The 13,769-nt window shown below is 41.3% G+C and overlaps 1 protein-coding gene across 1 annotated transcript in view; it reads right to left on the bottom strand.

Moving 5' to 3' along the window:
* Positions 1 to 227: 227 nt before the first annotated feature.
* The window catches only part of BMP3 (bone morphogenetic protein 3), a 28,407-nt gene continuing 14,865 nt past the window's right edge, over positions 228 to 13,769 (bottom strand). The window contains exons 2-3 of the mRNA XM_048847480.2: positions 12,329 to 13,239; positions 228 to 4,421 (exon numbers count right to left, since the gene is read on the bottom strand). Of these exons, the coding sequence (XP_048703437.2) occupies positions 4,230 to 4,421; positions 12,329 to 13,239 (1,103 nt within the window). The 3' untranslated portion in view covers positions 228 to 4,229. The remainder of the gene's footprint in view (positions 4,422 to 12,328; positions 13,240 to 13,769) is intronic.

The raw sequence follows: 13,769 nt of genomic DNA, 5'->3' as shown, positions 1-13,769 counted from the left end.
AGTCTCTAAGGTGCCACAAGTCCTCCTTTTCTTTTTACTACAAAGGTGGTTATTGTCAGAGCAGCTAACCATTAACTGAACATTCAGGGCCCACTCCCCAGTCATGATTTACTTCATTTAATGAATGCAATGTCTAGTTGAATTTTTGGCTGCATTCCCAAGTGCTGCATGTATAAAGCACTGCAGAGTAAATAATCCTTTGAAGACTCAAGTACAAAAGGAGAAAATGAAATTTCAAAGTGATTTTATTTATTTTTTTCATAGTTTGTTGTGAGATTCCCATTATTGAAGGGAAATGATACATAGTGGGCAAGCTTACACATCAGTAGTGAAATGTGTCCTTCACAGTGTCACTGCAATGTACCCTTGTGATCTGGTCAAGGATCTATCATTTCATCTTGCAACTGTTGTGCAAATTGATTTGTCTTAACAGCATCAAAAGATGGGAATTAAATAAATTAAAAGCATCTGTAAAAGTTTTTTTCCATATACAAATAACTTTTTTTGGTAACTTTTTTTTAAACTTACTGATGCTGTCTGTACACACTAACTTCTAAACTAAAAAACATTTACAAAGGTTTGGTTTGTTTACAAGGAGAAGATGGGTCAATACTTTAAAATGACCCTGCAAACTGCTAAGCATCTCCCAAGAGATGGGAACGTAAGGAGGTGGGCCTTTGGTAAAGGGAGTTGGGCCTTGGAGGCACTTAGCACCTCTTGGCAGATGCTCAGAACTCACAAGGTCAGGCCTCCAAAAACACCCACTCTGGCAAATCTTCACACGGTGGAGTGGTCTCGTTGGCTCTACTCCTGTGTGAGTAAAGATACTCGCAAGGATTTGCAGGCTAGGCCTCATACTGCACACTGTATTATGCAACTCTAAGGTTCCTCATTTAGGCTTGAGGGTAGCTCAAAAGCCTTCAGCACTGACCTCACTCTGCTCCCACAGGGAAGCTTTACTGCTGTCTTCAGGGGACCAGAGTGAGGCCAATTCTGAGTGCTTTTGAAAACCCAGCTACAAAGGCATAGGGCTGTAGCTCAAGTTGTTCTCTTGTTTGTGTTCTGAGCGAGCCACAACAATAATGCACTAGTATGAGATGCTATTTGTTAGTTGAGAGGCAGAGCCATTTATCGAGTAACACAATTACCAGACTATGGGCAGGGTAGTTACCCCACATTGAACTAAGCATGAATCAAATAGGGGAAAAATATTATTTGGAAAATCATTTTAAGGTCCATATTGATGCAAAGCGATATATAGAAATTGCCCACATGGATTAATAAATGGCTAAGGAGACATTGCTTTATTCAGAAGCTTTCACTGGAAAGTACAAATGAAAAAGTTTTGTGCACAAAACATCTGTCACTTATCCATGGTTAACAAGAGAGGGGTTTCCTGGGGTGATTGCAGTGTGCATGTGAACATAGGTGAGAAAGTAGTAGGTCTGATAAGAGTCAGAGATGGTTATTTTTCCTTTGTAATGATAGTTTGAATTTGAACTTAATTACACCACTGCAAATTCGGTTTAACACCTTTGAAGTCAATGGCATTAAACCAGTGAAATTGAGCATCAGAGCAGAATCAGGCAAAATAGAGTTGCAAACATTAGACTAACTAAAGCCACTGATGCTGTAACCACTTCCACCATCAACTGAATGTGACTCCTGTTTTAAAAGTCATAACATTTAAAAAACAACACAACTGTAGGACACAGTTTGAGACCTTATAATTAGGTCTGGATTCTGCATTCAGTTACGCCAAGCAGAATTTGGACCTCAGATAGTGGCGAAGCATTCCATGGGACTTCTGTTAAAATCAATGGGACTAGTCACATAAATAAGAATGGCAGGATAGGACTTTCTTTACCCTTAATCACTACCAGTACCCCAGAAGGGGCATCAAAAGATAATGAACGAAATCTCAACAGTGCTGTACAACAGGATGGTTGTAAGAAGCCAATAGGACCATTGACTGCAATGGCACTTTGAAAAGCAGATTGTGAACTCATGTACCCTTTGATAATTGAAGGCCTTTCTTAATAAGAATTTGACAGGAATGGAAACAGCAAGAACAACCATGTTCAAAGTCAGCTCCTTGCTCTACTGAAAAATCTAGAGAAGAGAATCATGTTTGACTTCCTTCTAGGAGCTGGTAAAGGCCAACTCTCATGTTTGTATTATGTATTGCGGTAGCCATTTTTAATTTGATACACTTCTGTGGTGGTTTGGAATTCTTTATTGTTGCTTTTGCAGGTACAGAACTGATGGAACATGGGGCCAAAATCCTGAAACTCACATAAAAGTTGTAAGTTCCGAGACAGCCTATGAAACAGATAAGTGACAGCCAGATGGTGCTCTGTTACATGCCTCTGCTAATTCAAAGTAACTGATGTTAATGGGGATGCTCTGGCTTGGACAGTTGTAACTGAGAGCATGTCTTCATTGCAGATAGAAGGTGTGTTAACTCAGGTTAAAATGGCATTGTTCATTGAAGCATACTCCTCCCGGTTAAACTCATCCTGTGGCAGTCTCTCCTTCTTTTGGTCAGACGCAATGACCCTTTCCTGTCTTAGGCTCCAGGCTTACACCCTACACTGACAAAGGCTATATTCTTCTTTTGCATCTTTACTAGAAGTCTGGGTGTCTTGGCTGCCTAAATTATGCCTGCCTAACTGGTTGAGATGCCTTTTACATTGTGGCAGGATTTAGGCCCATGAGTCTGTTCACTCTCTTTCTCTCAATGACACACAGCACATAGAAAACCTAGGATAAGAATTTTCTAACATTCCCTCCCCACCCAAACTGCTGTGGAAAAAATTCTGGCTGGCTGTGGAATAATATTTTTCTCCATTCCAGATTAATGAAGTCAATAGCATAAAATAGTCCCCATTCCTTAATAACAAGAATAAAAGCCTTTTTTTCCTAATAAAAGTAGATATATATATTGACTAAGACAGTTGCATAACAATTCCCTAATATAGAACTGTTAGAATTGCAGGCTTTCTGGAAGGATGTTGGTAAATAAATCATCCCTACTGTAGTGTATGGCACAAATTGTCTGCCCTGTAGAAGGAAAAACATTGCAATACTTACAAAGACAAATTTAGGACAAATTCCACCCTCATGTACAGATGAACGGCTCCCACTGTCTTCAATGGAAAGTGAGGGTGCATATCACAATAAAGAACTTAGCCCCTAATGACCATCAACAATATTACATGGGAAGAGATGGGAAAGAAACTGTGTCTTCAGCTGGCACCTAAACCTAAAGGAAAAATATCAGAACTCCTGACTTAGCTGCCCACTAATGCTCTATGCAATTTTCTTTTTGACAGTTTTGCTAATGATTAGTGACTAGAGCTGGTCAGGGTTTATTGTTATAGCAGCCATGGACGTACTTTTTGGATCAAATATGGATTTTTTTTAATTTAAAAAAATTTCAAATGGAGGTATGAATCCCTTTAGCATTCTTAGACATAATCTGCACCCCTCCAGGGGTCTGTGGACCACAGTTTGAAAATCACTGTGCTAGGCTTTTGGGTCAACTGTTTCCCAATATACTCTGGCATGAGAGAAAAGCCTCTCTGTGTGACATCACAACTTCTCATGCAGCATAATTGGGACTTAGATCATCTAAACTGAGGGGAGGAATGTCACATGGGCTGAATTCTAAAGAACATGCTAAACAAAAATGAATATACATGCAAAATCAATGATGTCATATCAAGGAAATAAAGGTTTAAGCTGGATTTTCTAAGGCTCTTAGGATAAGTTAAATTTGTTCAGGTTATTTAGCACCTGCTGAGCTGTTCAGTAACCCAAGGCCTAGCTTCAAATGTATAATGTATTTCTTAATCTCCCTCCCCATTAGTCATTAGAAGAACAGAGACAAAAATCAAACAGTGGCTGCCATTTTCAAAGCCTTGTACAAAAATAAGTCAACGTTGTCCTCCTGCCAGTTCCAAAAAATCTTGAACAGTCCTTTGTAAATTTCACTTTTTGTTTGTACATTACAACAGAAATAGTTAGTCCCAGTTGCCAAAGCTTACTTCTCAGTCGGACCCAAGGGTGAGTTAAGTTTAAAGTTCCCCTGCCTGGGTATCTCCATTCAGTATCTTCGCTCTTATTCAAGTTTTTATAAACCTATTTTTTGAATGAAATGCATTGGCGGGGGAGAAAAGAAAAAGCAACAGCTCAATTTAGACATTTCAAAGGGCTCATCTGGGATGTTATCTGCATGCACAGGACTCCACTGTCATGTTGGGGTAGACCTTAAGCACCACGTTCTTATTTTCGTCAAAGAATAGGATGCTGAGAGAAGACATTTTGTCAGGAACGCAGCAAGGCTCAGGAATACCAGGGATGACCCCAACTGCTCTCACTATGCTCTGGATGGTGGCATGGTTTGATGGCTTCAAGACCTGCATAAGAAAGAACAAGAAGAGAAGGAAATTATAAGGTGCATGTTAAAATGTAACTGTACTGTTTACATGGTAACACTGTTCTTCATTGTTTGGGTCAAAATATAGCCAATTCCCTGAAAAAAGACAGCGATGAGCCAAAAAGGCTAGCTAGCAGAAGCAATTCTGCGTACCTCTTTTAAAGACTTCTCAATTGTCATGGTATATCCCTGGGGATATCTTCAGGGAATACCACTCTTGGATTAATTTTACTGGCCACTAGGTGTCACTGTTGCTCTACAATTCAGCTAGAGTTTTCTTACTCTGAAGAAAGTGGCCCTTCACTTCTTGCAGGAGATGCCTTTTAAAGGGACACATCCCATCTCGGGGCAACGGCTGCATGAGAAACATAGACCAAGACACTTTGTACTGATGGAAATGGTGGTGTAAATTATATGTCAGATGTATCTTAGTCAGAAAAGCAGCGCAAGTGGGTATAAATGTACCTCTGATTGGTAACTTACACCATCATTGCACAACTAGACCCAAAGAATTCCACCAGTAGTACACCTATTTACACTCAGGCAAAATTATGCTCTCAGTCACTAGTGTAAACCTGAAAGTACCTGGAATTACATTTCTATAACCGAGCAGAATTTGGCCCACTGATTATAACTAGAAAACAAAATCAACTGAGTTAACTTCATTGTCCACTATGAGTAAACAAATTTAGACCAAGATTTTAAAGACACTTTCATTTTCAGTAACTTAACTAGGCGTACTAGTAACACAGGAAAACACAGTAATACAGCAAAAAACAACAATATGATTTTTTTTGTTGATACTGTCCTTTAAGAAAGATATTCAGAACTTCATTTTATAACTCATCTCAGACCTAAAACCTGGGAATCAGAGTTAAAAATACTCCTAGTCAAATGTCGGGCATGTATACAACAAGGTTCAGTGGACCAAATATTCAGAGAGCCTGCAATTTTTCTGACACAAAAGATAGAATTTGTGTCTGCAAACATCAGGCTCAGGGATGAGCCATCTAACTACCTGATTTGCAGGCCCAAATGATTTTCCATGGAAAAAAGCAGAGGAAAAATTTGGAGATTCTGGCTCATTATGTCATAGGCACAATATAATTAGGAATATCTACTTGTAGTTAAGTTGGTGATGTGCAGGAATCTCCAATGCCTGCCTCCATTTAAGCAAACAAATGCCAACTGTATTCTTCTGCTTTATCTCAGAGACAGGTGATCCTTAAATTCCAACCACAGTGAGTCAGAATGGACATTTTCCGTATCATGTTGCTAGAACTATTCTCAGCGAGCAAAGGAACCATTTGATGCAAGATTCAAAAGGATCCATTTGGGAACATCCCACTGTTGTTTTCGTGTTAGGGTTAACATAATCCAAACTTTTTTTTCTTCTCCAGATGAGAGAATCTATCCCTGCACTCTGAGTGACTGAGCAATGCCTGGGACCCATCTTGAGTTCCCTATACTCCATTTTAAGGTAGTTAGATTTGAGGGCAGTCAGGCTCACAACTTCAAACGTATTTAGGCACCTACTTTCCACTGAAATCAATGGGAGTTAAGCACCTACATACCTTTAAGGATCTGGGCTTCAGGAAGCACTCTGTATCTACCAGCAACAAGGCCCTTTTTTATTTTTATTTTTTTTTATTTTATTTTTTTTAAAAAACAAGAGTTCGGTCAAATTCTCTTTTTAATTTCTTGCAGGAAGGTTCAATAAGCTTTACATTATTATGATTTTAAATAGAAAAAAAAAAAACTACCACAGACCTCCATGTCCCCAGTGCAATAAAGCATGATGGAGTGCCTTAAAAGCCAGGAATTCTACGGAGAGCCCTCTTTACAGCCATAAGCCAAATATGGTTGAAAAGGGACTCCTCAAAAGTACAGTTATCCAGACTCATAGATCCTGAAGCGAGACAGCTTTTTAAAGAAAGAGAGACTGATTTCCTCTGCAACATTTTATAGAGCATTTTAAAATTTCAGTGCTCCCACCACCGAAGATTTTTGTATAAATTGTGAAGTCAGAAAGCAGGTGATAGATAAGGTTAAGGTTGCATTCTGCCCCTGTTCCAGACACAGCTCTCAATGAGCATTCTGCACAAAAAAGTCAAGGGGTGCTCATGGCCCTTGATAACTTAGGGTTCCTGTTGCTCTCGCCAAAAATCAATAAGAATCCTATTATTGATAAAACATCCACCATGTCTATTGGATGGAGAGGAATTGAAAATGGATTTTCATATTTTTGCTCAGCTTCTTATTGGGAGCCCTGAATGGCTCTTCAGACAGGGAACGTGTGCTACCACAAACTCACTACATGAGGCGCAAGGCAGCAGAGGATCACTGACCGCTCACCATCACTGAAATGGGGTGTAAAGTGGCGGCCGTTCTGCACTAAGAATGCTTCTCAACTATCTGAAGGAGAGGAAGTGAAGATTAATCAGTTCTAACAAAAGTTGCTATTTGGTGTTTTCTTTTAGTTTCCTAAAGACTTTGCATTTCTCCCCACTCTTATGGTTTCCTTTGGTCAAGTTTGAAACTATCAGCCATAATTATGTCATGCAAAAGAGGAGAGCGGGGATTCACCGGTTTATGGTACAATGCCTGTCCTTAATAGCGGAGGTTTTGGTTCAGCTAATCAGTAGATCTGACTCGGTTTGGGTGGGGTTTTAAACTCAAACCCTGGACTACTCACTTTAGATGAAGCATTGAGATATACAATTGCATCTCACTAATGCTCTGAATTAAACAGATTAAAGTACGTCCGTTTACAAGATTTATTCCAAAAATGCTCAGAGCAAAGGGCTGCCCTAGGCATCGGAGGGAGCTTTGGGTGTGGTGGATCATCTGGCAAAGGGTTTCAGTAAGTGTCAACATTATTTGGTACTGGGCAGATCACACCTATTTCCTTAAATATCTGAAATGTCTTGTGTGTTACCCTCTAGCCCACAGAAAATATGCAGCCCCTAAATCTTAAGGGTGGGATTTTCATGACACTCAGGCTTGGGCTAACTTTGCTCTCATTGAAGTCAAAGTCCAACTTCACTGGCAGTAGAGTCAGGCCAAGGCTGAGCATTTTCAAATTCCAAACAGAAAGGGTTAAACTGGCATATGCCCTGCATCGGGAGTGTTACATCCTCTTTGCCGGAAGGCAGCCTGCTCGGTCTGGTTCCTACTAATGAAAAGCAGGCGTGATCTCACATGAGATTTTCTGTTAGAGTGGGAGTGGCGTAAGGGAAAAACCCGGTAACCTCCAAGCGGCCAGATCTGTGAACGAGTCCAGCTGTGGTTAGGGCTGCACCTGCTAAGCTGCACACATCCTTGAGAGACTTGCTGCCCAGTTGAATTTCATTAGAGATGCATTAGGAGTGGAGAGAATGATGTCAGCGACAAACTTTCATTCCTGACCTGGGAGAGGGACTGTCTGGCCTGTACGCTCTATGGTATTCTGCAAGTTCAGCACATGTGGCTTTGCCAGCACTCTCACCATTTAACCGAAACAGGGAGAGGGTAAGGCTGGGAATTTGGGATGGGGATGGGAGGGGAAGAGGCACATCTTTTGTTAATTACCCACCAGGTTTGTCAACCAGGCTAGATGGAGCTCAGTTCTCCTTCACCGAGGGACCGCTGTCGAGCCATCAGCACAGATGAATTTCTGGTATTACCTGACAACTACAGTATCCGTTTGCAAATACACTGCTCTCATGAATGTCAGTGGGAGTCGTGTGCATGGATCAAGAATACTACATGGCTCTCAACCTACCTGTTTCTCCTTGTCATGTATTGAATTTTCATTCTCACTAGAAAACCAAAGTGGATTTTGGTTCACATGGTGCAAATTGTATTTCACACTGCACATGTGCACACCAGGCACAGTTTGGATCCCAAAAATCGATGGGAATTTGCGGTTGACTTTCATGGAACCAGAGGCATGACACTGTCACCTACTTCCATAATAAACTACATACGCTCCATTTGTACACAGGAAAGAGTTATTCAAAGGTCACGTTTAAGTTTATGTTAAGGAGCCAATCCGACATTCCTTATGTACCCCAAAAGTGGGAGTTTTGCATGCTTAAGAAATGCAGGATCAAGCCCTACATTTGGACCAAGCCTTTAAAAATATGTTCAGAGATGAAGAATGGGTTTATGGTTAAGGCACTGACCTTGGACTCAGGAGATCTGAGCTTAGTTTATGACTGTCACAGATGTCCTGTGTGACGTTAGACGAGTCATTTAATCTCTCTGTGCCTCATGTACCCGCTTGTAAAATGGGGTTAGTAGTCCTTCCTTTGTTCATCTCATCTATGTAGACTTTAAGGCAAGGCAAGGACTCTCTCTTACTTGTTTGCACAGGGCCTAGCACAATGGGACCACTGGGCACAAAGTAATACGTACAATAAATAGCAACCATTACTGTGAAGTGCATTTAGTTCTCAGAACCAAATTAAGACCTGATGCAACTGAGCTCAACCCTCTGTGGACTCACACCTGCTTTCACTGAGCATGAATTTGACTCTAAATGTTTAAAGAAGACTGTTAAGAAATGACTACGGTTTCTCCGGTAAATTGGCAAAAGATGGGAAATCTTCTCTGAAGTCTGGATAAGCACACTGTCTCCCTTTAGCTTCTCTACACATCAAATAGCAGCTTTGTTAGAATCAATTCATCTTCACTTCCCCTCCTCCAGACTGCTGAGCAGCATGTGTAGTGCAGAACGGATGCCACCTTAGACCCTATTTGGTGGTGAGTAATCCCTTATTCTAGGTTTTCCACCTCCTGTAGTGATTTACACTCGTGCAGTGAATACAAACTAGTTCCGATAGTAAAATGATCACAGCAGAATGGGAGGGTTGCATTTGCTTTTCACTACCAGAGGTGCAAGGCCATGGGAATCAGGCCCACGGTTTGTGAAGTGTTTTTGGGCCCTTCAGGGTGCTACACAAAGAAGGTGCTACGTACAGAAAGTGCATGTTCTTATTACCCTTTCCATTTTCTGGGGTTTGGCAGTGTGTGGGATAAAGGGACCTCTCTTTTACCTCGGGATCTCCATATTTAAAAAAAAAAATATCGTAAATCCTTATAGGAAACTTGCTTTCTTTGTTATGTTAACAGGCATTTAGCAGCAACTGTGGGTGAAATTTTCAGAAGCTCTCAGCATTGGCCAAACCCTTGACTTCAGTGGGAGCAGAGCTGGCAAGAAGCGCTTCTGACAATCCCACTGTGCACCTATGGTGTATTGAAGCTCAATTTGCAAAAGCTCATTTGTTGTTGAAGATGCACGTTCTTATGTACATGAAGTTTGACCCAAAGCTCATGGATTTCAATGAAAAGACTCCTATTAACTTTGATGGGCCTTCGATCAGGTCTATTTTGAATACGTGCCATTCACCTGCTACATGGCACAGGTGCCTTCTTACCAAGCCATCACGGTACCATCAGGTGAATACGTGTTTCTGAATGGGTGCCAATTTTGAAATGGCCTGTTACTTATTGGATGTGAACTGTTTAGCTCAGCCCTTGGTGGAGTGTCTCTTCACTGGGAGTTGAAGGCCCAGATCTTCAAAGGTATTTAGGCACCTAGCTCTCATTGAAATTAAGGGGAGTTGGGTGCCGAAATACATTTGGGGATCTGGAGCCCTGCAGAACAAAGCCATAAGAAAATACTATTTTTTTAAATCAAGAGACCCTAAACAATGTCCAAGGAACCGGTCCACTTAACTATGCAGATGCAGCTTCTATACCAGCACACTGAAGTGTAGTGTTTATAGGGAAAAAACTGTTGTCCACAGACAGAAAAATAGCGTCGTCGTCGTCAGACACGATCCAAATCACATAGAAGTCAGTAGCAGATTTCCAGTGGGGTTTGAAGCAGTCTCATACAGAATAACTGGCAGCTTAAAATTGTTTTCCTTGTTTGTTTTACTTCTTTCAAAATATCCATCTGTTTGCCCATATTACCCGGCTCACAACATGCCCAAGTTCGTTTAAAATGTAAAGCGCTTTCAGGTAGAAGGAGCAGCTGAGAGAATTAGTTTAAAAATTATTTGTGTTTTTGCATTCCTTTAAATTAAAATAGCCACACTGATCTATTTCAAACATTGCTACATATATGAATTATTTGCTCTCGGTCCAAGGTCAATCCCCAGAGCAATTTTTTTTTACAGTTGCGTTTAAAAACCTTATAAACAAGGTTGAAATTGGAAGTGCTGACACAGCCCTTAACCAGAGTGATGCCCAGGGCATTGTTATAACTTAATGTCCTTAAAGTTAACATGGAAAAAGTCCAGGTCAAATTCCTGTTGAAGTTAAGGGTCTGTTTCAAACCCATACGTGGGGATACAGGTATGATAGAACATGGATGCTATCAATCACAGAGGGAGAGGCCAAAAAGACCCAGTAGAACATTTTACTATCACTGAAAGACAATCATCTTGTTAAAACCTTTTATTGGACCGACTTCTGTGGTAAAAGAGACAAGCCTTCGAGCTCCACGGGGCTCTTCTTTAGGTCACTGTGGCGCTCAAAAGCCTGTCTTTTTCACCAACAGAAGTTGGTCCAATTAAAAAGGTTACCTCCCCCACCTGTTCTTTCTAATAACATGGCTACAAGAACACTGCAAACCTCATTTTCCGTTTGAACTCTTGGCAAAGGCACAAAACTGAAGCCAGCCCTCAAAGTTTTAGAGGCTGATCCTGCAACCTTAATTCAGGTGAGCAGTCTCCCTCAAATCAACAGAACTGCTCACATAAGTAAAGGCTTTCTGATCAGGCCCATTTCGGACTAAATTATCCTGGATGTTACCATACATCTCATCCGTCTTTCACTGAAAAAAAAAGACATCATTCTGATTAATCCCAAAATTCGACCCCGATTTGAAATCATTTTGCTTTCAGTGCCAACCATTAGTTACATGAAAAAGAGAAAATGGTGAAGGTAAGGCTATGGGAAGAACCGTGAACCCTACGTCTACTGTAGTTTCCAGCTTCCAGGAATAATTTGTGTGTGTCCCCCCTCCCCATTTTGGGTGTTTGTTACATATTGCATCCAAGGCTGGGAGATGTGGGCATGACCCTCCAACGGAGCTACGCCAGAAATAAATTTGGCCTACTGATTTCAAGAAGCCAAGCTCATGCAACAGTTTTGGGGCCAGATGATGGAACCCTTACTCACCAGAGTAACCCTTACTCATACCCATAGTCTCAAAGCCATAGGGGCAACACTAAAGTAAGGGTTCCAGGATCAGGTCCCCTGTGCTTATGTATGTATCTCAGGATAGCATTGGACAGAGGATACAGCTCTTTGGGAAATGACTGTTAAGATTTTGATTTGATTAGCTCCTGGGCTGATACTCAGAGTCCCATCTACTTCTAGGACTCTACGCCCCCCCGCCCCTTTCAGAGCAGCTTTTGCCCCACTCTGCAAATATTTACTACCAAGAATAGTGCTTACTACTCTGAGTGGTCCCATTCATTGGTTTCTATTGGGACGAACTCAGTATGGTAATTACTATACTTGGTCATAAGCATTTATAGGATCAGTCCTTTATTATGCTTGATTAAACTGGACGGTCACCAGTTCACACATTATTATTACCCAATAAGCAATTTACAGCACATTTGGACTCTGGACAAAAATAATTCTTCTATAGAACTTTGATTTTATATCTTTGCATAAAGCAATTCTGACTTCATATTAGCTATTTTTAACAACCATCCCTTAAAGAACAGACATAAAATATTACTTATTTACTACAGTCTAGAGCTTAATAGGAGCCAAGCTGATGTAATTTTACTGATGTAAACAAATATGTGCAGTTCATAAAACCTAGATGTGTTTTCCTGGAGATAGGAGAATAAGGCAGCGAGGGAAAAAAAAATACTGTACCTTTGGAATGGGGAATTGGCATTCACCTGAGCAGTAATATGCATCAAAGGATTTAGGGGAAATAATCCATTCGCTCCAGCCAATGTCTGCAAAATCCACTTTGAGATAGCGTCGCGTACAGTGTCTCGGCTCGTTCCATTGCTTCCTTCTTGCCTTCTTCAAGGTTTGCTCGTCAAACTGGAGTGTTTGGCTCTTCTGGTGGTTGTTCTTTCTCTGCTTCTTCTTTCCCTTTGTCCTCTCTGCCAGTTGCGGCTGGAGGGTTTTGTAGGGTTTCCTGTCTTCCCATCCCTCATCCTCATTGTACTGGTACTCGGCACCTGGGAGCTCGTTGTTCTGCAAGAGCAACAGGATGTTGGTGGAACGTTTCTGTCGCTGTTCACCAAGGCTGCCCTTTGAGTGGCTTTTGGGTCTGGGGAAGCCCTCAACCAGGGAATTTCGGTGTCCTTGCAAGCTAGAAACAACACTCTCTGGTTCTGAAATAGCAGAGTCATTGGCGTACACCAGGATGTAAGGTTCATAGCAGGACGGCATCCTCCTCCAGGAATAGCGGCCAGTCAAGGCCATTTTCACACCAATCAGAAGTTCATCATTCTGCTTTGCCTCACTCAGGATATGAGTAATGTCCTTCCACTGCCAGGAAAGGACATCCCGATAAGCTGTGGAAACATTTATTAGAAAATGTCCCAGGGTTCGAGTTTGGTTCCCATCAGAAGGAAAGCTCAACACTGAGAGATCTATTTGAATTTCAGGTTTCCTGTGTCCATGACGAGAGCAGCCTCCGGATCGGGGACAACTCCAAGTAGCATTTAGAAGGTCCCCAATATAATAATGCAACGAAGCTGACAAGATATTTTCAGACTTGGTTAGGGAGGTCAGATTAAAAACATGTGGCTCTTTGCTTCCTGGGCTCCCTAGAAGAATAAATATTCACATGAGAACACAGGAAATTCTAACACCACGAAAGACCAAAGGGCCAGTGTTACCTGTTGCTTTGTATTATCTTCACTAATCCCATGGATAATTCCCCATTGACTTTAATGGGAGCAGGAGCAGACCATCGCATTTGAATATACAATCCCCACACAGTCCTCCCCATCCTGCGTTCGATTTTAAAGAACACACTTTACTGTTCAGTTCTCACTGGCCAAGTGTCCGCATCACAGAAAATTCAACAGCAACTAGCAGTTTTGTTGGAACCTCAGGAAAGAGGCCAAGGATTGACTGAACTTGGAAACTAACCAGGTACTTATACATCATTAGACTATTTGAGTGCCTAGCACATATCAATGAGTGCATCCACACTGCACCCTTCTGAGGTCAGGAAGCAAACAATGTCACAGGAAGCAGGATTGCTTGAAAGGATACACTGAAGATTGCAAAAGAACATCCAGGAATTTGACAGCCAAGTGTATTTTTTAACGTCTGTTTATTTAGCATGTGT

This window comes from Caretta caretta, chromosome 4 (genome assembly GCF_965140235.1).
Source record: "Caretta caretta isolate rCarCar2 chromosome 4, rCarCar1.hap1, whole genome shotgun sequence".
NCBI lineage: Eukaryota > Metazoa > Chordata > Testudines > Cheloniidae > Caretta > Caretta caretta.
Note: the sequence above shows the minus strand (reverse complement) of the source record. Positions and strands in the feature narration are given on the sequence as shown.